Below are 24,604 nucleotides of genomic sequence, written 5' to 3'. Positions count from 1 at the left end.
AACTACAAAATTAGGGTAGCATCTGGGCTGCCAGGTTGCTATAGGAGCGAGGCAGGTATAAAGGAAGTAGCACCTGGCCTTGCGCACTGTGCTGACAACCGTGGTGCTGCCACGTGGGAAGGGCTGAGCCTCACACCCTCCAATAGCAGGATGGGAAAGATGGGTCGCTGAGCGTGGCGGGAGAGGAGGATTGAAGCTGTGGCTGGGGAGTAGGGAGTCCGAGAGGCCGTCGGAGGCGCTGGGGAATCAGCCGACTCTTCCCCTGCTTCCAGAGAAGCCAAGGCGTGTGTGGTGCACGGCTCTGACCTGAAGGACATGACGTCAGAGCAGCTGGATGAAATCCTCAAGAACCACACAGAGATCGTCTTTGCCCGGACGTCTCCTCAGCAGAAGCTCATCATCGTGGAGGGCTGTCAGAGGCAGGTGAGCAAGGGGGCGGGGCCGGGGCCGGGGCGGGGCCAGGTGTGTGCAGGGGCCGCACCCCCAGCTCTGGCTCTACCTTCTTCTCAGGGAGCCATTGTGGCGGTGACTGGGGACGGGGTGAACGACTCCCCTGCGCTGAAGAAGGCGGACATCGGCATCGCCATGGGCATCGCCGGCTCTGACGTGTCTAAGCAGGCGGCCGACATGATCCTGCTGGACGACAACTTTGCCTCCATCGTCACGGGCGTGGAGGAGGGTGAGGAGGGGCGTCTGAGTCGGCACATCTGCATGCCCTGCCTTTTGCCCCAACTACAGATCGACTCAGGATGTTGGGCATCCACTGCCTGCTTTTGCTGCCCTCAAACACAAAACCTCCCTCTGTCAGAAAGACGGGCGGCCACGCTTCAGGGGCTAGGGGTGGGGAGGGTCCTTCTAATCTCCCTGATGCCCTCAGAGCCTCCCCACAGGCCGCCTGATCTTTGACAACCTGAAGAAATCCATCGCCTACACCCTGACCAGCAACATCCCCGAGATCACCCCCTTCCTGCTCTTCATCATCGCCAACATCCCCCTGCCTCTGGGCACCGTGACCATCCTCTGCATTGACCTGGGCACCGACATGGTGAGGCCAGGGGTTGGAGGGGAGGGCGGGAAGGCCATCACGGGGGCACGGAGGGCAGGGATGGGCAGCAGATGGAAGGAGAGGAGCACTGGGGGTTAGGTGAGCAGGCCGAGAGGCTGGCAGAGAAGACGAGCACAAGGCCTGGAAGGGGACAAGGTCTTAGGTCTTAATAAATGAATCGTGTCAAGAATTCTTCACTGCAGATTGTCCTCTGCTCCCATCATCTCCCTTCAAACACTCTCCTCTCCCGCACCGCCCCCTCCCTCAGGTCCCTGCCATCTCCTTGGCCTATGAGGCAGCTGAGAGCGACATCATGAAACGGCAGCCGAGGAACCCGCAGACTGACAAGCTGGTGAATGAGAGACTCATCAGCATGGCCTATGGACAGATCGGTGCGGCCACGCCCTGGGCTGAGGAGGGAACCCCAAGAAGAGGCTTCTCCCAGCTTTTGGAGGGATGATCCCCCTGCAAAATTCCAGGACAGGGGCCAACTCCCTGAAGGTCAGGGATATCTACCTCCAGCCCATAGGGGCTGGCCCCATCCCACTCCCTTCTCTGACCCAGACCCTGCCCTCTGTCCTTTGCCTACCACCCACAGGGATGATCCAGGCACTGGGTGGCTTCTTCACCTACTTCGTGATCCTGGCAGAGAACGGCTTCCTGCCTTCACGGCTACTGGGAATCCGCCTTGATTGGGATGACCGATCCATGAATGACCTGGAGGACAGCTATGGACAGGAGTGGGTGAGTGGGGCTGTGTGAGTGGGGCTGTGTAAGTGCAGATGCACGCCTATGAGAGGGTGGGGCTGAACGCCTGCCAGGCGTGGTCAGTTGTGGCCAATGGGACGGGGTGGGGGGTGGGGGGGTGGGGGGGGCGCTAAGGGTGGAGAAGGGTCCAGTGTTTTAACATCTGCCCTGGGCCACCCCGCACTCTGATCCTTCTCTTTCCGCTCACACACTCACCTCTCTCTGCCCGCCCTCCCCCAGACCTATGAGCAGCGGAAGGTGGTGGAGTTCACGTGCCACACGGCCTTCTTTGCCAGCATCGTGGTCGTGCAGTGGGCGGACCTCATCATCTGCAAGACCCGCCGCAACTCAGTCTTCCAGCAGGGCATGAAGTGAGCGCCGCCCACCGGCCCCGCCCACTGCACAGAGCGCGTCCCCACGCCCACCTCACCCCCAACCTAGATCTGCTAGGGTTGTAGTTGCCCAGCGGTTTATCCGTATCCGTGTTGGAAGTAGATGCAAGGAGAGGAAGAAAGGCCATGACTATTTCTGATGGGTTTTAATTTTGCTCCTAAAATCTCCTTCATCATGGTCTCCTTTCATCTTCTTTCCTTTTCCTCTTCTCCCTTCCCTCTTCCTCCCTGCCTCCCTCCGTCGTGCACTTTAATGACCCCACCCTTGGCCCCACCCCCACCTTTGGCCCCGCCCTAAATACATGGTCTCCTGTGCTCCGCTCCACTCAGCAGGTAGCTGCAGTTTGTAGCGCTTGTCTTGTGGTGATGGTGGTGGTGGTGCAAGCTGCCCAGAGTCAAGTTCAGTGCCCTCTTATAATGTGATTTACTGATCAGAGACATTATCAAACCTCACAATAGCTCTGCGAGGTGGATATGATTTTCATTTTACGGATAAGGGACCCCAGAAAAGGTTAAATGGCGTGCCCGAGGTCACCCAGCTGGGAATGGTTCACCCAGCCCTGTCCCCAAAGCCCAAGCTCACGGCTACTACACGGGGGGGCTCGCCTGTCACAGAGCCTGGCACCTGGAGGGTACTCAGTGATTCGTCTGCGATTCCAGCCTGGATGGCAGTTAGTGCTGAAGGTATCGCTCCAGTTCTCTTTCTTTTCTTCTACTGTGAACAATGGGCACAATTTCCCACATGAGTTTTGTCACAACTTCTTAGTTTGAGACCAAAACAAAACAAAACAGAAAACACACACAAAAAAATCCAAAAAATGGAGTTCCCGTCATGGCGCAGTGGTTAACGAATCCGACTAGGAACCATGAGGTTGCGGGTTCGGTCCCTGCCCTTGCTCAGTGGGTTAACGAACCGGCGTTGCCGTGAGCTGTGGTGTAGGTTGCAGACGCGGCTCGGATCCTGCGTTGCTGTGGCTCTGGCGTAGGCCAGAGGCTACAGCTCCGATCAGACCCCTAGCCTGGGAACCTCCACATGCCGCGGAAGTGGCCCAAAGAAATAGCAAAAAAAAAAAAAAAATGATGCCAAAACCCTGGTGAAATTGGTAGCATTTAGGATCCCAGGGAGGGAAGGAGAAATGTTTGTTAGATAAAAATGTTAGCGCGGGAGTTCCCATCGTGGCTCAATGGTCTTGAACCTGACTAGGAACCATAAGGTTGCGGGTTGGATCCCTGGCCTCGCTCAGTGGGTTAAGGATCCCATGTTGCTCTGAGCTGTGGCATAGGCCAGTGGCTACAGCTTCGATTTGGCCCTTAGCCTGGTAACTTCCATATGGCAAGAGTGCGGCCCTAAAAAGACCAAAAAAAAAAAAAAAACCTTTGCACAAAGGAAGGCGATTCCTAAGCTAAAAACACTAATGAGGACAAAGCAGTGAGGATCCAAGACCCTGGGTGCAGAATGGAGCCTGCTTACCATACAGGGCAGCATGGGTAACACACAAGAGGAGAACAACCAGACTGGCTAAATCCTGAGCATCCAAGAGGCAAATGGAAAAGAAACTAAGCCAAAGTCAGACTGGGACAGAGAAAGAGAACTAATACCAACAATAACCTGGCCCGAGGCAGCCTCAGCACCTTCTGCCCTGCCCCTGGACACTCCAGACTCTCAGGATCCTCTGAGATGCTATTCATATTATCCAAAAAGCGTTATGGAAATCAAGCACTTCCTCTAAGAAGGCGTCAGGCAGAAGCCTAAGTATGAAGAAGAGTGATCCATGCTAAGACATGGTTATATTTGGAAGCTGTATCTATTTCTAATTTATTTTATTGTCTTTTTTTTTTTTTTTTTTGGTCTTTTTAGAGCCACAGGGGCAGCATATGGAAGTTCTCAGGCTAGGGGTCTAATCAGAGCTGTTGCTGCTGCCGCCCTACACCACAGCCACGGCAATGCCAGATCTGAGCCGTGTCTGCAACCTACACCACAGCTCACCACAACGCTGGATCCGCAACCCACTGAGCGAGGCCAGGGATCGAACCAGCAACCTCATGGTTCCTAGTTGGATTCATTTCTGCTGCACCATGACAGGAACTCCCTATTATTATTTTTGGCTGAACCCACACAGCATGTGGAAGTTCCCAGGCCAGGAATCGAACCTGTGCCAGAACAGCAACGTGAGCCACAGCAGTAACAACACTGGATCCTTAACCTGCTGAGCCACCAGGGAACCCCTATTTCTAATTAACTTTAAATGGGGAAGTATTCATTACTTGTGAACAAATGCAGTTGGAGAGGCAAAAAGCAATTAAAACGTGGCCTTTATAGAAGAAAAGTAAGAAGGATCCTTAGCGAATCAAGAGTTTGGGAACCATTGGCTTAAGCCATGAAGAAGTGCAGTGCATGAGATTATAAAATACAACCAAGTGTTCCCCATGTTCAAGAGCTATTATCTCCCGTAATCTTCCCAGCAATCCTAGGATATTAAGGTACAATCTCCTCCAGAAAAGGAGCATGAGGCTCAGAGAAGTCAAGAAACATTACTTTCAGCCAGAAGTTGCCAAGCGGCAGAGCTGAGACTAGGCCTCACCTGTCTGTGGCCAGAGCCTCACTCTATCCTGCTCTTCAATTCTGATATAGTGAATATAGATTCAGCACTTCTTATCTAGTGAGCTTTCACTTTCTGAGTATTTTACAGAATTCCCTTTGCTTTTTAGAGCTGCACGCCACAGCATATGGAGTTTCCCAGGCTAGAGATTGAGCCGCGTCTGCAACCCACACCACAGCCCATGGCAATGCCAGATCCTTAGCCCACTGAGCAAGGCCAGGGATTGAACCCTCATCTGCATGGATACTTGTCAGGTTCATTACCACTGAGCCACAACGGGAACTCCCAGACATTCCCTTCTTTACTAAACATTTGCAACCAACTACCAGGGAGGTTGTGGGAAACGCGGAGAAGGTAGGAGACGGACATTGTCCTGAACTAAAGGAACTTCCAAAGTATCTTGCTGGGGAGACACTCTCACAGGCCACGTGCCTGGAGCAATAACAAGACAATAAGCTGCCTGAGGGCGGGCCTCATGTCTCCAGAAGGAAGCTTGCATTGACCACAGCATCTCCAGCACAGGGTGTATCACCCAGTACATAGGAAACAATTCTCTATTTTTCTTTTTCTTTCTTTCTTTCTTTGTTTTTGTTGTTTTTTTTTTTTTTTTTTTTTTTTTGCCTTTTTAGGGTCACACCTGCAGCATATGGAAGTTCCCAGGCTAGGGGTCTAATTGGAGCTGTAGCCACCAGCCTACACCATGGCCACAGCAACACGGATCAGAGCCACGTCTGCGAACTACACCACAGCTCATGGCAATGCCAATGCCGGATCCTTAACCCACAGAGCAAGGCCAGGGATTGAACCTGCATCCTCATGGATACTAGGTGGGTTCATGACCTGCTGAGCCACAAAGGGAATTCTGGAAACATTTCTTTAAATGAATGAATATATGTGTTATAAACAACAATCAGACATAAAGTCAGTAAGCAGAAAATTTAGGGACAATCTTTCTTTGGTTACATTAAGCATGAGAAGAGGGTGTTTGAAGAAAGCTTGGGAAGACCATTTATAGCCCTTCCCTGGCGATTCTTCGCTCCTCTTTCCCTTCCATCACCAGGGGTCGCCGTGGATCTCCACCCCACCTTGCCCTCCCCTCCAAACACGACCTACCCTCCTTTCTTTGTCTTTCCAGGAACAAGATTCTGATTTTTGGGCTCCTGGAGGAGACAGCACTGGCGGCCTTTCTGTCTTACTGCCCGGGCATGGGTGTGGCCCTCCGCATGTACCCCCTCAAGTGAGTGTCTCTTTACAAGGGTGCCCTTCTCGAATCCAAGTTCGGGTCCCTTCCAAGCAACCTCTGATGCTCCTGACTCTCTCTTCTGTTTCCTTCAGGGTCACCTGGTGGTTCTGCGCCTTCCCCTACAGCCTCCTCATCTTCATCTACGATGAGGTCCGCAAGTTGATCCTGCGACGATATCCTGGGGGTAAGCACCTCCAAGCCTCACCCGGGCCCCCCCGCCAAGTGCACTGCCCGCCCCCTACCAATGCCGGCCACCCTGGCAGGCTGCAAACCCCAACTCCATTCCTACTGCAGACCCTTGCTCCTTTCCCTCGGTGTCCTGGGAGCCTGCGGCCCCACATCCCAAGACCCCTGCTTCTGCCAAACCTCTTCTCCCCACCCTCTTCCTCTGAGATTCCAGTCCCACCTAACTCGCTATCGGTCTCTGAGGCCCTCCGCCCTCCACCTGGAATCACAGACCATCAGAATCAGAAGGGCCCTCCCAGGTCATCTCGTCCCACCTCCACTTTTACAGACAAAGAGAGGTGCAGAGGTGAATTCATTCGTGTAGGGTCAGAAAGCCAGGAGCAGCCCCACTGGTGCTAGAACCCAGGTCTCCTGATTCTCAGGCATCCACCAAGTGTTTATTTTCCCAAACAAAGATTTTTAATCACTTACAGGAGATTGAAGATGGATGGCCTACAAGCCAAATAGGGCACATGGGATAGTATTTGGTTTGGCTGTCCAAAACAGTGCGGATGTGTTTTTGTTTTGGTTTGGTTTTTAGTTTTGGGGTTTTTTTAAACTGGCCCAGTATCTACAATTTAGAGGCTTTCACCTAAAATCCACATTTCTGGCTTCTGAAAAATCACCGGAGCCATCAATCCCCTGGCCCCATTCCTGCACAGCAACCCTGGACAGCTGCCTCTTTAGAAACTCATCTGTTACCTGCACAGCCCCTGTTGGCATTTATATTTTCACCACCAGCCCTCGCTGTGCCCACGCTCCCCTGTGCTAAAAGCAAGTCTCTGCTTTCCCCTAACCCATGGCCCTGCTCACTGGTGTCCCCTCCCCCATTCTTTTTTTTTTTTAATTATTATAGTTGATTTACAATGTTCTGTCCATTTCTGCTGTACAGCGAAGTGACCCAGTCATATGCATTCTTTTTCTCATACGACCTTCCATCATGATCTATCACAAGTGATTGGATGGATATAGTTCCCCATGCTGTGCCATGGGCCCTCATTGCTTATCTACTCTAAATGGAACAGTTTGCATCTACTAACCCCAAACTCCTACTAACCCTCCCTTCCAATTCACCTTCTGTAGCTGCTTTCCTCAGCCCCGTCCTCAGGCTTCTGTTCCCTAGGCCTAGCCTTAGCCACCCAGGCCCCTAGGACATTTGTCTCTGGCCTTCTTTTAAGCTCCCGCTGCAACCCCCACCCCTAATCTCTCTTAACAGGCTGGGTGGAGAAGGAGACATACTACTGAGCCCGTTGGAAGGACGAACCAGGCACGGGAAAGATGGGGTGGCCCGGAAGTGTTGGGGAGGGTGGAAGACCCTGGGGTGGTACTGGGGGTGGGGGGGAGGAGACAGAAGGAGGCCACACAGCAGGCAGGGTTGGGGGAGTGGGTCACTCGGCCTGAGGTGGTTGCTCAAAGGCCTAACCCGGAGCCATCAGCTTAGACACCACGTGTCAGGGCCCCTCCCCAGACCCTGCTGCACTCTACCTCTCTAAGGAATTGAGGGGTACCCCAGCCCTCCCCAGTCCCTTCCCCCCGCCCACCTCCCACTAGAACAGATCAAGGGGAATGGCAGGAACCTGTCTAAACTGGGAGGAGGGCAACTGTCTCAGATCACCAGTGTCTCTTTAGCCCTCCAGCTTCACCCCACTTCCCACCTTCACACCCCCCCTTTGCTTCCTACCCAACTCTGTCCCCTACCACCACCCGCCCCCCCCCCACCCCGTGACCAGGAAATCACAAACAGTCCCTCCGGGTGAGTGCCAGGGCCTGCCGCCAGAAAGGGAAGCTGGCTGGAGAGGAAGCGCCAGAGGAGAGCTGGGTGGACAGGTGGGAGGGTGGGGTGTGGCGGAGGAGGGGGACAGGAAAGGAGAAATGACGTCAATGACAGGACGTCGGACACAGGTGTCTGGGCTCCAGCTTTGTGTCCTGCCCTTTAGAGCCCTCTGCCAGCAGACCAAATTCCCATGTCACCAGAATAGCCACAGAGGCGGGACCAGGAAGCCATCCCAGGAGCTTCACTTGCGATGCTGTACCCACGTGCCCCTGGCATTTCCCACTGCCCCTTGGTTTGTGGTCTTTTGGTCCCCGAGGCCCAGGTGTCACAGACGCTTCGGCTTTCTCCACCACTCGCTCTTGGTCACACCTGCCCTTTAGATCACTGTGTCCTCAGAAGTTCCAGGTAGTGCTGAGCGGGATGCTTCCAGCGCTCCCCTATCCCCTACTCCCCCCACCCCCGCTTCACGCCCTTCCAGATGAGCCTGTGTCACTCCCAGGCACTGCCAAGCAAGCCCTGGAAAAGTAGGTCCCTGGCCATCAGCTAGAATTAGGATGGAGAATTTCTCAGAAACTTACCCTCTTCCAGGGACATACAGAATCAGCTTAGGTCATGGACATGGTTAGAAGCTCTGGACAATAAGAGGGAAAGAGGCGTTCCCGTCATGACTCAGTGGTTAACAAATCCAACTAGTATCCGTGAGGATGAGGGTTCGATCCCTGGCCTCGTTCAGTGGGTTAAGGATCCGGTGTTGCCGTGAGCTGTGGTGTAGGTCGCAGATGCAGCTGAGATCCCACGTTGCTGTGGTTGTGCCATAGGCCGGCAGCTGTAGCTCCAATTCAGCCCCTAGGAACCTCCATATGCCACAAGTGCAGCCCACAAAAGACAGAAATAATAATAATAACAATAAGAAGAAGGAGAGCATTAGGAGACCTGCCCTTGACCTCTCAGAGGGCAGGGCTGTTCCTCCCAAGCAAACACCCTTCCCGATAATGATCACAGTGCCCACTTCCCCTGAGGTTCCTGCAGGAAGATGTTTTTCCCTCCGGAGCTCGCTCCCCATCTGCACCTTGCTCTGCAGGCAGCTCTGCCCATTCTCTAAGCCCGGCTTAGAAGGCGTTGGGACTGTTCTGTAGCAAGACACCTAGATGAACCAAGCAAGGGAGAGGGACCCCTAAGGAAAATGGAAGACCGAAGGCAGAAAGGAAGGAAGCACAAAAGACAAACATCAGGCCCCTAAACAACCTCCCAAGGGCTCTTACTTCATTGCACTGGAATTCTGCTTTATCAGAAGTGCCTTGAAATAATGCGTCGTTGCCTTGGGCTTGGAAAACGAAATGGGAAACCATTTTACATGGGGCCCGATTCATTTGAGATTTATTGACCGTGAACAAAAGTTTATCTTTGCACAATCAATAAAAATGGCATTTGTTTAGTAAATTAAGAGCATCAACAATATTGCTAGGGGTGGCATATGTAGTCTCTTAAATGATACTTTTTGGGCACTTTAGGACTATCCATTTAGAAATAGTGAATGCATGGGCTAGTTATCATCAGTTCTTATGTATTTGTTAGATAAACATCTGCAAGGCCTTTACTTGGCGATCTTTTGTAAGACTTTAGTCTGAGACACTATGTATGTACTTGAAAATAATAAAGTTGCATTTCTTTATGAAAGAAGAAATCCCTTCCATGATTTAGATTTCTCTGCTTAATACTTGCCTCCCTCCCACATCATGGTATTGAAACGTGTGCTGTGGTAAGATCTGCCTTGTAGAGGAAGCAATAAAGAGAGGGCAGAAGAGGAGCTCCCACTGGGGCGCAAGCGAATTGGTGGTGTCTCTGCAGCACCAGGACACAGGTTTGATCCCCAGCCCGGCAGAGTGGGTTAAAGGATCTAGAGTTGCCACAGCTGCCACATAGGCCGCAACTGTGGTTTGGATCTGATCCCTGGCCTGGGAACTCCATATCCCGTGGGGTGGCCAAAAAAAAAAGAAAGAGGGCAGGATATAAAGATTAGAAGGAAAGAATCTGAGAAGAGGTGGTGCCAGTGGAGCAAGCGACAGGGGAAGAAGTTCAGATGCAAAATGACCTAGAAGAAAATATAGCAGGGCCTTCCCTCCTCATAGCTGAACCCACGCCAAGTATCATAAAGGTTTTTCTAGAACAGGGAAGAGCCCACAAATCCATGAGCTCAAACCCACAGGGCCATTTCTGCTTTTTTTGTGCCAGACCCAAATCAGGTCACCCTCAATATTTATGAGCAGGTGAGGGAAGGAGATGGTGGGCTGAGGAGCCTCGAGAGTCAGCGTCGATTAGGTCTGTACTGTTCTGGTTGCTGTCTTAAAGGAGAATGGAGGGAGAGGTAGATGCAGTCCTTGAAATTCACCTAAGTAGCAAACTTTGAAAACCTTCATGGGAGTTCCCGTTGTGGCTCAGCAGGTTAAGAACCCAACACAGTGTCCATGAAGATGTGGGTTTGATCCCTGGCCTTACTCAATGGCTTAAGCTGCGGTGTAGGTCGTAGATGCAGCTCAGATCCCACATTGCTGTGGCCAAGGTGTAGGCTGACAACCACAACTCCAGTTTGACCTAAGAGAACTTCCATATGCCCAGGCGCAGCCTTAAAAGGGAAGGAAAGAGAAGCTTCATGGACAAAGCATGATGGGCAGCAGGAAGGGATGCTTCTAACTTGGGGATGGAGGGGTGGATGGTGACGTGTATCCCTCCAGGGCTCCCTACTGACAGGAGAGAGGAAGACACTGATCTTATGGCCTTGGAGCTTGGAATACTATCAGAAGTTAGTTCCTGGCCTGTTCATTACCGTCTAGCTGCGGGGGTGGCAGTAATTGCAGGAGAAGGATGAACTTCATCTCCTTTGTGCTGTAACTATGTCCCACCTCTAGATGTCCAATCTCATTTCATCACATCTCAGGGCCTTTATTCTGGATGGTCTCTCTGCCAGAAACACTCTTCCCTAGTTGTTCACAGGCCTGGCTTCCTCCCTTTGTACGGATCACCGCTTAAACATTCCCTCCTCAGCAAGGCCCTCTCTGACCACATCAAATAAAAGACACACTGGCACCTCTTTCCCCATGCTCTTTGGTTTTATTCATAAACACTAACTACCTCAAATTTAGACAGATAGGTAGATAGAGATAATGTATAAAATTACATACAGGAGCGGAATGTAATTCGTTTCCGTCATGGCGCAGCGGAAACGAATCCGACTAGGAACCACGAGGATGCGGGCTTGATCCCTGGCCTCGCTCAGTGGTTTAAGGATCCGGCATTGCCCTGAGCTGTGGTGTAGGTTGAAGATGTGGCTCAGATCCCGGGTTGCTGTGGCTGTGGCGTAGGCCGGCAGCTGTAGCTCAGATTAAACCCCTAGCCTGGGAAGCTCCATATGCCATAGGTGCAGCTCTAAAAGAAAACATATACACACACACACACACATATGTACACACACACACACACACACACACACACACACACACACACACACGGGCATTCCTGTTGTGGCTCAGCAGGTTAAGAACCCGACTAGTATCCTTGAGGATGTGGGTTTGATTCCTGGCCTCGCTCAGTGGGTTAAGGGATCTGGCGTTGCCATGAACTGCAGTATAGGCCACAAATGTGGCTTGGATCTGGTGTTGCTGTGGCTGTGGTGTAGGCTGGCACCTGCAGCTCTGACTCTTCCCCTAGCCTGGGAACCTCCACATGCTGCAGGTGAGGCCCTAAAAAAAAAAAGACAAAAAAAATACTTATAATTCATACACACACACACACACACACACACACACACTATGGTTGTTTGCTTATACTTTTTTTGTTTGCCTGACTTCTCCAGAATAAGTTCCATGTACACAGGGATTTTTTTTTTCCTTCACCACCATTATTTACCACCTAAAATAAAGCCTGACACATATTGGGCAATTAATAAATATTGGTTGGATGACTGAAAGAATCCTTTTCATCCAGTAAGATGGAAACTGCTGATAGCTTTAATTTACAGATGAGAAAACTAGGTCTTGGAAAGGCAAAATTGTGTATTCGGTTTCAAAGATGCTAAGCATCAGAGAGAGGATCCAGACTGAGATCAGTCTGGCTTCAGGGGCAGCCCTCTTAACCACCATGCCATATGCATGGGCGCCTGCAGGAACAGAAAACCCGTGGGCACAGAGGGAGCCTGACTAGCATAGCAACATGCTATTTCATGAACTGGGGAGGCTGTGAAAGGGGCCAGGGTTTTGTGGACAGGAACATTTGAGCAGCAGGGGCTGGGCAGACCCAAGCAGCTAGAACCAGAGAAAGGGAAAGGACGTGACCTTAAAAGATGCAGTCGGGGGCTAAGAGTCAGCCACCTGCTAGAGGATCTTAACAAAAGGATGAGAGAATCTTACGCTGGGATGTGGTGTTAGAAGTTCAGGCCAGGAGTTCCCATCGTGGCGCAGTGGTTAACAAATCCGACTAGGAACCATGAGGTTGCAGGTTCGGTCCCTGCCCTTGCTCAGTGGGTTGATGATCCGGCGTTGCCGTGAGCTGTGGTGTAGGTCGCAGACACGGCTCGGATCCCTCGTTGCTGTGGGTCTGGCGTAGGCCGGTGGCTACAGCTCCAATTCGACCCCTAGCCTGGGAATCTCCATATGCCGCGGGAGCGGCCCAAGAAATAGCAAAAAGACAAAAAAAAAAAAGAAGTTCAGGCCAACCTCTGACCCGGGCAGATGTGATTTCCATGCCACTTCCTTTTTTTACCTACAGAATAGTAGGTGTGATGATTCATCAGAGACAGCTAATAAGCTAAGAACGCAGCACAGAATAGGAAACATGATTAGATCAATTTCAAAGGAAGACATTTAAAATAAAATGAGTCTTTCAAAGATATTCTTGAAGTTCTTGTCATGGCTCAGTGGTTAACAAACACGACTAGGATTCATGAGGACGAGGGTTTGATCCCTGGCCTTGTTCAGTGGGTTAAGGATCATGGTGTTGCCATGAGCTGTGGAGTAGGTCGCAGACATGGCTCAGATCCCACTCCAATTTGACCCCTAGCCTGGGAACCTCAATATGCTACAAGTGCATCCCTAAAAAAAAAAGACACTCTTAGCTCCAGTGAATTCAGTGCAGAATTTTTTCCAAATACTTCAAAGTACATCCTTATATTATTTCAATTGTACTGGAATGTAGGAAAGAATTTTGTATTGCCCAGCCTATTTAACAAGACAAAAACAGTTTCAACAGAGTTTAATAAAACAAATAACAAACAGATATTCGTTAACACATATATTTGTTAATATATATAACTTGACTATCCCCAAATAGTGGAATGCAAGGACAATATATTATACAGAAAACTAACCACTGATATTCACTAGAAAAAATGGGTAAATAATCCTTTCAAAGATGTTAGAAGTTATCGGTAAAATCTAATATCTGTTCCTGATGAAAATGTTGGAGGAAAAGCATGTAGGAAACTGCAGTCATGTTCAGAGAAGAGAGGAAGGGATTATGAGTCTAGAAAACTGTAACAGCAACTGCAACTAAAGCAGTAGCAACAGCATTTGAAATCTTGGATAAGTTTGTCTTTAAATGGTCTAAATAAAGAGATGAACTGGAAGAAATAAAAGCATATTGTTTTGGTAAAGGACATGATTAAATACCAAAAAAATCCAAGGAAGTCAACCAAAACCAAGCAACAGCAACAACAACAAAAAAATCCTAGAAGAAAAAAAATCCTAGAAGCAATGAATTCAAAGCTACAGGGTTGGAGTTCCTGTTGTGGCGCAGTGGTTAATGAATCCGACTAGGAACCATGAGGTTGCGGGTTCAGTCCCTGCCCTTGCTCAGTGGGTTAACGATCCGGCCTTGCCGTGAGCTGTGGTGTGGGTCGCAGACATGGCTCGGATCCTGCATTGCTGTGGCTCTGGTGTAGGCCGGTGGCTACAGCTCTAATTCGACCCCTAGCCCCGGAACCTCCATGTGCCACGGCAGCGGCCCAAGAAATGGCAAAAAGACACACACACACACACAAAAAAAAATAGTTACAGGGTATAAGATATCAATCTAAAAAAAAAATTTAAAAAAAATCAAATAGGAGTTCCCATCATGGTTCGGAAGTTAATGAACCCGACTAGTATCCTTGAGGACGTGGGTTCAATCCCTGGCCTTGCTTAGTGGGTTAAAGATCTGGCATTGCCATGTGCTGTGGTGTAGGTTGTAGACATGGCTCTGATCCTGTGTTGTTATAGCTGTGGTGTAGGCCAGCAGCTACAGCTCTGATTTGACCCCTAGCCTGGGAACCTCCTTATGCCGCAGGTACAACCCTAAAAAGGCAAAAGACAAAAAATAAAATAAATCAAATATATCCCTAAATCTTAGTGAGATCGATAATACAGTACAAAGAGCCTCTACTTAACAACAGAACCAAAATGAATTACAATGAAGACTTAGTGTGTATGACACGGTACTTATTAAAGAAAATTTAAAAACACAAAGAAAGTAACAAAAGCATGAATACATGGAGAGCCAAACTTGATTGCCACTTGGGAAGACAGAATATGGTAAAGATAAACATTCATTACCACAAAGAGCCAATCCAGTATCAGTTAAAATCCTCACTGTGTTTTTATAAAATATGACATGGTTGTGGCATTCAGCCACAAAGAATGAGGAGGCAAGAATATCAGAGAGTTTTGTTTGTAAGTAATTATGAAGCAAATGAGTAGATATTCGGGATGCTAGCAGTTTCACCCTAACAGATTTTAAAACATAGCAGACCAAAATGACAGGTATCAAAACTTTAAGAAGAAACCTGAAGATTCACTGTTCAGTTTATTTTTAGGAATTATGTGTGGACCAGTCGCTCTGTGCTGTTCTAGGGGCTGCGTATAAATATGGAGAAATAGACAATTTAGCAAATTTAACAGAGATTTAACAAATCCACAGATAAATGGGCAGGATAATTTCAGAGGGTAAAAGATGCAGTGAAGCCTGCAAGTGAAGGATCGAGGGCTGCTTGTGAGAGTGGCTGTTTTGCATTTGATAATTAGAGAAAAGGTAAACTTTTGAGCTAAGTTCTGTGGAACAGAATGAGGTTTCCGAATATAATTTCACTTGATTATATGTCAAAAACATTGCCTTTAGGGGCCTCCTATGGCCAAGACTGGGCTGAGTTATAGACGATGCCTAGATGAGCTTGGCAATTTTAACTTTAATTCTAACCTTGCTCTTGGGGATTTTATGGTCCACATTAAACACAAAGGCTGGGAGAAAATATTTGCAATGTGTGTGACGAGGGGTTAGAAGCCCTTGGGACACATCAAGAAGGGAAAGAAAACAAGGGAAAAGTGGGCAAATGATAAAAACAATTCAGAAAAGGAAAATGAAGCCCAGAAAGCCAATGAGTGTAAGAAAAAAAACGCCACCTAGACAATAAAGACATGCAAATTAAAACTGTAAGATACAACCCACTATAATGGAAAAAATAAAAATCATTTAAAAATTTTTACAAATAAATAATCATCAAAAAACAAACAAACAAAAAAACCCTGTAAAATACCAAGTTTGGCCAATTTTTTTTTTTTTTTTTTTTTTGCTATTTCTTTGGGCTGCTCCCTCGGCACATGGAGATTCCCAGGCTAGGGGTCGAATCGGAGCTGTAGCCACTGGCCTACGCCAGAGCCACAGCAACGCGGGATCCGAGCCGCCTCTGCAACCTACACCACAGCTCACGGCAACGCCGGATGTTAACCCACTGAGCAAGGGCAGGGACCGAACCCGCAACCTCATGGTTCCTAGTCGGATTCATTAACCACTGCGCCACGACGGGAACTCCAGTTTGGCCAATTATAATAGTGAAGTAGAAAATGCTCAAAGTCATCCAGTGTCATCAAAGGTGTGGGGAGGGGATATTTTTTCATCTTGCTGGGATATGGATAAGAAGAGCCGTTTTGAAGAGCTATCTGATAGGACCTTTTAAGATTTTTTTCTTTCTAAGGCCACACCAATGGCAAATGGAAATTCCTGGGGCAGGGGTCAAATCAGCCTATGATACAGCTATAGCCACATCAAAGCCAAACCACATCTGCCACCTACACTGCAGCTCTTGGGAAGGCTGTATCCTTAACCCACTGAGCGAGACCAGGGATCAAACCTGCATCCTCATGGATGGTAGTCAGGTTCTTAACCCACGGAGCCACAACAGGAACTCCCCTTTTAAGATTTGAGTTGAGTATCTTATGATTCAGCAACAGGAATCCATTCTACAAAAACTGAAGCTCAAGGGCCAAAATATACTATATATAAGGATGCCACTGCAGCAGTGTTTTTAATGGTAAAAAGAAAAAAAAAAAAGGAAAATATCCTATAAATCTGCCTATAGTGGGAGTGATTGAATAGATCTTGGTCAATACAGAATGTGACATGGCCTTGGCGCCACTAAAAAAAAAAACCTTTAAATCTTTACATACACAATAGATTGATGAATGAAAGGGGAGTTGAATGACTCTGTAAGAGTAAGAATCCACGTCCTTATAGATACCTATTTGTTTTTGTTTGTTTTTTTCATTTTAGGGCCACACCCTAGGCATCTGGAGGTTCTCAGCCTAGGGGTTGAATCAGAGCAAGAGCTGCCAGCCTAGGCCACAGCCACAGCAACAAGGGATCCGAGCCATGTGTACAACCTACACCACAGCTCATAGCAACGCCAGATCCTTATGAACAAGGCCAGGGATTGAACCCACGTCCTCAAGGAAACTAGTCGGGAATGAGTTAACTGCTGAGTCACAACAGGAACTCTTTTTTTTTTTTTTTTAGGATACCTATTTGAATAAGAGAAGAGAAAAGACTTGGAAGGACACACTGCCACATGTCGCCAACAGCGGTAACGTCAGCAGTGGGGAATCTAAGTTTGGGGGGAGGGAAAGCGGGACTTTCAGTTTTTATTTCGTACATGTTTAATATGGACGAAAAAAGAATCTCATCTCTCATCCAATCTATTAAAGAAACAGACTATTATTTGTCCCTGCTGGGAAGGGAAAATTTCTATTTCTGAATCTTGAAGGAGGATTACATCAGCACCAAGATGGATGTGTCCTGATCCAGTCATATTTCTTAAAAGCATGCCAAGCCAAAATGCGATTAAATAAATCTCCAGCAATAGAAAGGGGAAATGCATAACCTAAAAAATGTATAAATGATAGAAATAAATAGCTGCTTTAGATCCTTTTTTGGAAGGAGGGGCAGTATGATTTACATGCAAAACATATATAAAGTTAATAGAGTCATGCCACTTACCAAAATGTCAAAGAAGGTAAATGGAAGAGATAGCTATGTCATATTAAAATGAGGAAACACAGGAGTTCCCGTCGTGGCTCAGTGGTTAACGAGTCCGACTAGGAACCATGGGGTTGCAGGTTCGATCCCTGGTCTTGCTCAGTGGGTTAAGGATCCAGCATTGCCGTGAGCTATGGTGTAGGTTGCAGACGTGGCTCAGATCCCGCATTGCTGTGGCTCTGGCGTAGGCCCGTGGCTACAGCTCCAATTAGACCCCTAGCCTGGGAACCTCCATATGCCACAGGAGAGGCCCAAGAAATGGCAAAAAGACCAAAAAATAAAAATAAAAAATAAAGTAAAATAAAATAAAATGAGGAAATACAGGGTTATCACATGGAAAGCATATTTTTACTGTCACTGAAAAAAGCCACACATTAAGCCACAAATAAAACTCAGAATACTTTACTTCAAGCTATATGCTGGGCACATACCATAAAAGTCAGACATCATGCTTTATATAGAGCACCTTGCTTTAATCCTTACTCTTGCCACCTTATGATGTGGAGGTATCCTCATCTAAGGATGAGAAAAGAGAGGCGCAGAGAGGTTAGGCGACTTGCCCAAAGTCACACAGCAGAGGAGATTCAAACCCAGGACTGATTCAAAAGTCCAAGATCCAACCTATTAGGCTCTCTGACCTTCTACAACCAAAAGTTCAAAGTCAAGGTCAGTGGGAAGGGTGCCTCAACAAAAGCACGCTCACACACACACTGCCTGCTTTATTGTTGGAGTTAGCTCTCTACTTCAGAGTCTTAGAAGTCAGCAGGACAGGCTGGGACTTCTAGCCTTGCCTTCAGACCACAGCGCTCTCTCTGGCAGACCCTGCTTCAATCATCCTCAAACACAGGGACTGAGACTTGGGGATTCTTAGAACCTTCCCGAGCCCTTTGTGACCACAGATCTGGGCGTTGCCTGGGTGCCACGGGGCCTGGAGCTGGGGGACTCCCAGCTCACCCTGAAGCCCGCTGCACTTCCCACCTGCCCAGGGCCCTGCCGCATCTTCATCACTTAGGCACAGAGTACCCTCCGCTCCTTGGTCCCAAGGCCCTCAGCATTTTCTCTCCACCCCTTCTCCCTGCTGTGACTCACCCAGCTCCTCTCACCCCTGCACGCCCCCCTTCCTAATACTTCCTCCCACTCTAGGGCTTCACTGCTGCCCTCCCTCCCTCCCTCGCGCTCTTCCTCAGTGCCCCCTCTCTCAGTCATCCATCCTTCCTCTGACCCCAGCCCCTCCTTCCTCCTGGTTCCCCCACCCCTCACTCTTTGCTTTCTTCCCACCAGTTGATCTGGGGGCAGCTGTATCCAGCAAAAACTATGGGGCTTGGAGGGAAAAAGAGAATCGTGACGCCTCGTGAGCAGAATACCAGCCCAAGTCCTAAGAAGAGTCCTAAAATCAGGGAAAGAAAGATGAAGAGGAAAAAAAAGAAGAGAGATATGGAGGAGCTGAAGGAAGAAGTGGTCCTGGTGAGAACGCCCATCACGGGTCCTGATGAATCATCCTCAGCAGATATTTCTCAGCCCTCAGCCCTCTAATATGTCACCTTGAGAATGAGTCACACAGGCCAGAGCCACCCCTCTTCCCCAGAATGTTTCCCCTGGGGATGACCTGTCGCCCCCTGTGCCTCAGTAACTCTACTGTCCCCTCAGGATGATCACAAATTAACCTTGGACGAGCTGAGCGCCAAGTATGCTGTGGACCTGAACAAGGTGAGTTAAGGAAATCCCTGAGGGAGGCAGAGTGTCTTCCTCCCCAGCCTCGAGGCTACTCAGGACAACAGTGGAGCTAGAGGAGTTCCCACTGTGGCACAGTGGGTCAAGGATCCAGCGTTGTCTCCCTGCATAGCTCTCAGGTCGCTGCTGAGGCAAAGGTTCTACCCCAGCCCCACACAGGGGATTAAGGATCCAGCACTGCAGCATAGGTCACAGCTGTGGTTTGGATTCCGTCTCTGGTCTGGGAACTTCCATATGTCATGGGTGTGTCCATTTAAAAAAAAAAATAGAGTGGAGCTAGTGATCTAGCCCCTAATTTCAAGGTCAATGTTCTTACCCTCAACCTGTGCCCAGCCAAGGACACACACTGGGAAAAAGATGCTGATGGCAGCTACCCCAAAGAGGGAGTTTGGGATTATATGAACGAGAATGTAAGGTTAGGGCAGCACTTTTCAAACCTTTGTGCTCAGGACCCATTTATACTCATAAATTATTAAGAACCCCAAAGAGCTTTTTGCTTATATGGATTACATCAATCTGTAGCTACTATTTAAATTTAAATGGAGAATATTAAAAAGTTCTCCCTAATTCATTTGTAAACAAACGTAACACCATTATATGATGGTACAAATAAGATTTTTAGGACTAATGGCTATGTTTTTCAAAACAAAACTTTAGTGGCATTTTACATTTTTGTAAATTGGTTTAACATTTAGTTTTTTAATAGAAGACAGTGGATTCTCATATATATTCAGCATTAAATTTATTGTGCTATCATGCGCCCTGTAGCCTTTGGAAAATTCTACCATATACTCAAGAGAATGAGAATGGAAAAGACAAACAACAATCTAATATTATTATGAAAATTATTTGACCTTGTGGACTCCCTGAAAGTGTCTCAAAACCCCCTGTGTCCCCAGACCACACTTTGAGAACTGCTGGTTTAACAGAAATCATATATTATTGCTATCATCACTAGTTCTGCTGCTGCTACTCTAACCACTAATACAATGGCCATAAATAAATGTAAATAAAAGCCCTCAAAGTCTAAATGCCTCTTAGCTCTAGAATTTCTTCATTGGAGGGGCTTGGGGGTGACCATCCAGTAACCAGGGAGGAACATAGTAGACTGGTCTTGTTTTTATTAAAATTGCGTGTTTTTCAAGGGAAGGTAGGGAGTAGCTGGTGAGGATTAAGGAGCATTTGTTTTACAGTCCTCTGGCAGGTTCGACCATCATTTTCACTCAGGAAAAAGCACACAAGCTTGTGCACGAGGCTAGAGTGGCAGTCTACACATTCATGTATGTCGTTGGTATATTTTTCTTATTTTGTGTGTCGTTTTTTTGTTTGTTTTTGTTTTGTTTTTTTAGGGCTGCACCGGAGGCATATGGAAGTTCCTGGGCCAGGGGTAGAATTGGAGCTGCAGCTGCTGGCCTATGCCACAGCCACAACCATGCCAGATCCGAGCCGAATCTTCAACCTACACCACAGCTCATGGCAATGCCAGATCCTTAACCCACTGGGTGAGGCCAGGGACTGAACCCATGTCCTCAAGGTTCCTAGTCGGGTTCACTACCTCTGAGCCACGATGGGTACTATTTTTCCTATTTCTAAAATAAAAAGTCAGTGTGAATGTCTCTGTGTTATCAACATTTTGTCTTGTATCTCATCGTTGCATTAGCCGGCACATTACGCTTAAATCGTTTATTTGAATCTCCTCACTACAGTTGGAGCCCCGTAAGGATGGGGATGGTTTTTATGCACTTTGGTACCCGCCACTGGACCAGGCCCAAGATAGGTGTTCAAAAGGTTTGTGAATCAATCCTCTCTAAGGAGGCTAACTGATATCCTTCTAGAATAAACATTTTATTTATTTATTTATTTATTTGTCTTTTTGCTATTTCTTGGGCTGCTCCCACGGCATATGGAGGTTCCCAGGCTAGGGGTCAAATCGGAGCTGTAGCCACCGGCCTATGCCAGAGCCACAGCAACGCGGGATCCGAGCCGTGTCTGCAACCTACACCACAGCTCACGGCAACGCCGGATCGTTAACTCACTGAGCAAGGGCAGGGGCCGAACCGGCAACCTCATGGTTCCCAGTCGGATTCATTAACCACTGCGCCACGACGGGAACTCCTAGAATACACATTTTAGAATCCCACTGATGTTGGAAGAACTCACAGGCTGACCTTCAGAGAACATCATTGGTCCCTCGACATATCCTAAGGCTCTAAATGGCAGATCTGAGTTTTGAAGCCAGGTTCTCCTTTGTTATAGCTGCTTCTCTTTTCATGGGTCTCCATCCATCCCTTTGTCTTCTCCACACAGGGCCATAGCCCCGAAGAGGCACAGCGAATCCTGGCTCGAGATGGACCCAATACACTTACCCCACCCCCTAGCACGCCAGAATGGGTCAAATTCTGTAAACAGCTGTTCGGTGGCTTCTCCCTCCTACTGTGGACTGGTTCCATCCTCTGCTTTGTGGCCTATGGCATCCAGATGTATTTCCATAAGGACCCTACCAAAGATAATGTGAGTCCGTTCAACCCCTGCTGCCCACCCCGTCTCCACTTAGCCCCTGATAACCTTCTGCTCAGCAGCCTAGCACTCCTCAAGACCTCTGGCCCAAATCCCTAATACTCCCAGGACTTTCTAAGGGACCTTCCGTCCCTCCTGGTTGCCCCAGCCTTTTATCTAGAGGGCTCCTGATTTAGCTCCCTGAGATGCACAATTCCCCACCAGAAACTTGTTCTCCTTTGATTATCTTTCCAACTGGTCATCAGAGCACTTTGCCATCCATTCTCTTTCCCAGATTTTTTTTTTTCTTTTTGGCCACCCTGCGGCATACAGAGTTGCTGAGCCAGGGATCAGATCTGAGCCACAGTTGTGACCCAAGCCCAGATCCTTAACTCACTGTGCCTGGCTGGGGATCGAACCTGCATCCCAGCACTCCCAGGACATCACAAATCCTACTGCGTCACAGACAGAACTCCCTCTTTCCCAGAAATTTTTTTTTTTTTTTTTTGGTCTTTTAGGGCTCCACAAATGGCACATAGAAGTTCCCAGGCTAGGGGTCAAATCAGAGCTGTAGCGGCCAGCCTACACCACAGCCACATTAACACAGGATCCGAGCTGAGTCTGAAGCCTACACCACAGCTCACGGCAACGCCAGATCCTTAACCCACGGAGCGGGGCCAGGGATGGAACCTGTGTCCTCATGGATCCTAGTCGGGCTTGTTATCGCTGGGCTGAGACAGGAACTCCCAGAATTTTAACCTCTTCCTCTCCACCTCCCTCACTAGCCACCCTCCACTCCATGACAGCCTTCCTGGAGAGGAAGATAAAGGCTTTCTTGGACCTGGGATGTTGCTGGCCCCTCACCATAGCTCAGGGTTCCTTCACCAGGAAGCCAAGAGCCAGGCCTGTCTCAGACTCTCCTCGGCCACTGTGCTCTTGCACTGAGCCCCATGGTTTCTTCCCCCTGGAGGCATGGCCATTATCCTTGTAAGCTGACTTCCTGAGGATGAAGAGGAAGAAAAGGACCTGCTCATGAGCCCCTTGTTTCTTCCCTCCTCCCAGCTGTACCTGGGCATTGTTCTAGCTGTCGTGGTCATCATCACGGGCTGCTTCTCCTATTATCAGGAGGCCAAGAGCTCCAAGATCATGGAGTCATTCAGGAACATGGTCCCTCAGGTAAGACCGGTGTGAAGCATATAGTGGGAGGATGTATAGCAGGTGGCCAAATACGAATGTTTTATGTCCCCTGCAGAATTACATCCTACGATGAGGGAACTGAGTGAGGCTGGCAACAAGGGTGATGGTCACGTAGATTTTCCTCTGTCCGGACTTAAAAGTTCCCTGAGAAAAACACAACATCACCTCTGAGGTAGTCTGGTCTGGAATGCACAATCTGAACCCAATGAGCATCATCTGAAGCCCCAAATCTATTGGGATTCTGTTCCAAAAAAGAGGAGGTGTTCCTGCTGTGGCACAATGGGATTGGCAGTGATTCTGGAGCCCTGGGACTCAGGGTTCAGTGGGTTAAGAATCCAGTGTGCTGCAGCTGCAGTGTAGGATCCGATCCCTGGCCTGGGAACTCTGTATGCCTCGGGGTGGCCAAAAAAGAAAAAACAAACAAACAGGAGTTCCCATCGTGGTGCAGTGGTTAATGAATCTGACTAGGAACTATGAGGTTGCGGGTTCGATCCCTGCCCTTGCTCAGTGGGTTAAGGATCCCGCATTGCCGTGAGCTGTGGTGTCGGTTGCAGACACGCCTCGGATCCCATGTTGCTGTGGCTGTGGTGTAGGCCAGTGGCTACAACTTCGATTCGACCCTAGCCTGGGAACCCCCGTATGCCATGGGAAGCAGCCCTAGAAAAGGCAAAAAGACCAAAAAAAAAAAACAAACCCAAAAACAAAAAACAAAAATAGTGGAGGTTGAGGAAGGTGATCCTTCACATGTCAATAGCCTTAAAGCCAAAGAATCTGAAAGTATTCCAGATTAAAGGAGATCAAGAGACATGGCAGCTAACTGTAACACCTGATCTAGACCAAATTCTGGGCCAGAGCAGCAAATAATGCTGTAAAGGACATATTGGGTCAAGTGACAAATCTACAGGCAGCAGATGAAAGTATTGGGTCAAGATGAAATTTACTGAAATTGGTAACAATATTATGGTTATTTATTATCCCAATTCTTGGGACATTCACACTGAAGTATGTACGATAAAAGATCATGAGGTATGTATGTATATGAACTTGCCTTCAAATAGTTCAAGAAAACACATATTCGTGAGTTCCCATTGTGGTTCAGCGGATTATGAAGGATGCAGGTTGTATCTCTGGCCCCACTCAGTGGGTTAAGGATCAGCCACTACCACAAGCTGCAGTGGGGGTCACAGGTGAAGCTCGGACCCCGTGTTGCTGTGACTGTGTCGTAGACCAGCAGCTGCAGCTCCAAATTGTCACCTGGTCTAGGAACTTCCATATATTGAAGGTTCAGCTCTAAAAAGGAAAGAAAGAGAGAGAGAAAGAGAAAGAAAGAAGGAAGGAAGGAAGGAAGGAAGGAAAGGAGGAAGGGAGGGAGGGAGGAAGGAAAGAAAGAAAGAAAAAAAAGAAAGAAAAGAAAGAAAGAAAGAAAGAAAGAAAGAAAGAAAGAAAGAAAGAAAGAAAGAAAGAAAGAAAGAAGGAAAGAAAGAAAGAAAGAAAGAAAGAAAGAAAGAAAGAAAGAAAGAAAGAAAGAAGAAAGAAAGAAAGAAAGAAAGAAAAGTAAGAGAGGAAGAGAGAGAGGAAGGAAGAAAAAGAAGTAAAGAAAAAGAAAAAAGAATTCACATGCACACATAGGTAGAGACAGAGAACAAAGAACAAAGCAAAAGGCGTAAAATGTTAACAGATGAATCTGAGTAAAGTTTATGCAGGTGTTCCTGGGACAATTTTTATTCTTGCAGCTTTTCCAAAAGGTTAGATTATTTTCAAAATAAACTTTTCTAAAGAACCTGGAAATAATATGACCATAGAAGGAGGTTCCTAGGCACA

At 48.2% G+C, this 24,604-nt stretch overlaps 2 protein-coding genes across 3 annotated transcripts in view; both read left to right on the top strand.

Annotated features, from left to right (window-relative positions):
- The window catches only part of LOC125129462 (sodium/potassium-transporting ATPase subunit alpha-2), a 28,864-nt gene extending 20,137 nt beyond the window's left edge, over positions 1-8,727 (top strand). Inside the window, exons 15-23 of one of the 2 annotated variants that reach the window (XM_047784177.1) lie at positions 273-423; positions 511-679; positions 891-1,045; positions 1,314-1,437; positions 1,644-1,789; positions 2,033-2,163; positions 5,920-6,021; positions 6,120-6,211; positions 7,469-8,727. In XM_047784177.1, the coding sequence (XP_047640133.1) occupies positions 273-423; positions 511-679; positions 891-1,045; positions 1,314-1,437; positions 1,644-1,789; positions 2,033-2,163; positions 5,920-6,021; positions 6,120-6,211; positions 7,469-7,497 (1,099 nt within the window). In that variant the 3' untranslated portion in view covers positions 7,498-8,727. Of the gene's footprint in view, positions 1-272; positions 424-510; positions 680-890; positions 1,046-1,313; positions 1,438-1,643; positions 1,790-2,032; positions 2,164-2,799; positions 2,869-5,919; positions 6,022-6,119; positions 6,212-7,468 lie in introns of those variants that run through there. The other variant, XM_047784178.1, reaches the window with a different exon arrangement.
- An 8,119-nt stretch (positions 8,728-16,846) lies between these two features.
- Positions 16,847-24,604, top strand: part of ATP1A4 (ATPase Na+/K+ transporting subunit alpha 4) — a 43,083-nt gene continuing 35,325 nt past the window's right edge. The window contains exons 1-5 of the mRNA XM_047784179.1: positions 16,847-16,907; positions 18,641-18,823; positions 19,007-19,066; positions 21,398-21,601; positions 22,649-22,762. Coding sequence (XP_047640135.1) covers positions 16,893-16,907; positions 18,641-18,823; positions 19,007-19,066; positions 21,398-21,601; positions 22,649-22,762 — 576 coding nt within the window. The 5' untranslated portion in view covers positions 16,847-16,892. The remainder of the gene's footprint in view (positions 16,908-18,640; positions 18,824-19,006; positions 19,067-21,397; positions 21,602-22,648; positions 22,763-24,604) is intronic.

Source organism: Phacochoerus africanus, chromosome 6 (assembly GCF_016906955.1).
Source record: "Phacochoerus africanus isolate WHEZ1 chromosome 6, ROS_Pafr_v1, whole genome shotgun sequence".
Classification (NCBI taxonomy): Eukaryota; Metazoa; Chordata; class Mammalia; order Artiodactyla; family Suidae; genus Phacochoerus; species Phacochoerus africanus.
Note: the sequence above shows the minus strand (reverse complement) of the source record. Positions and strands in the feature narration are given on the sequence as shown.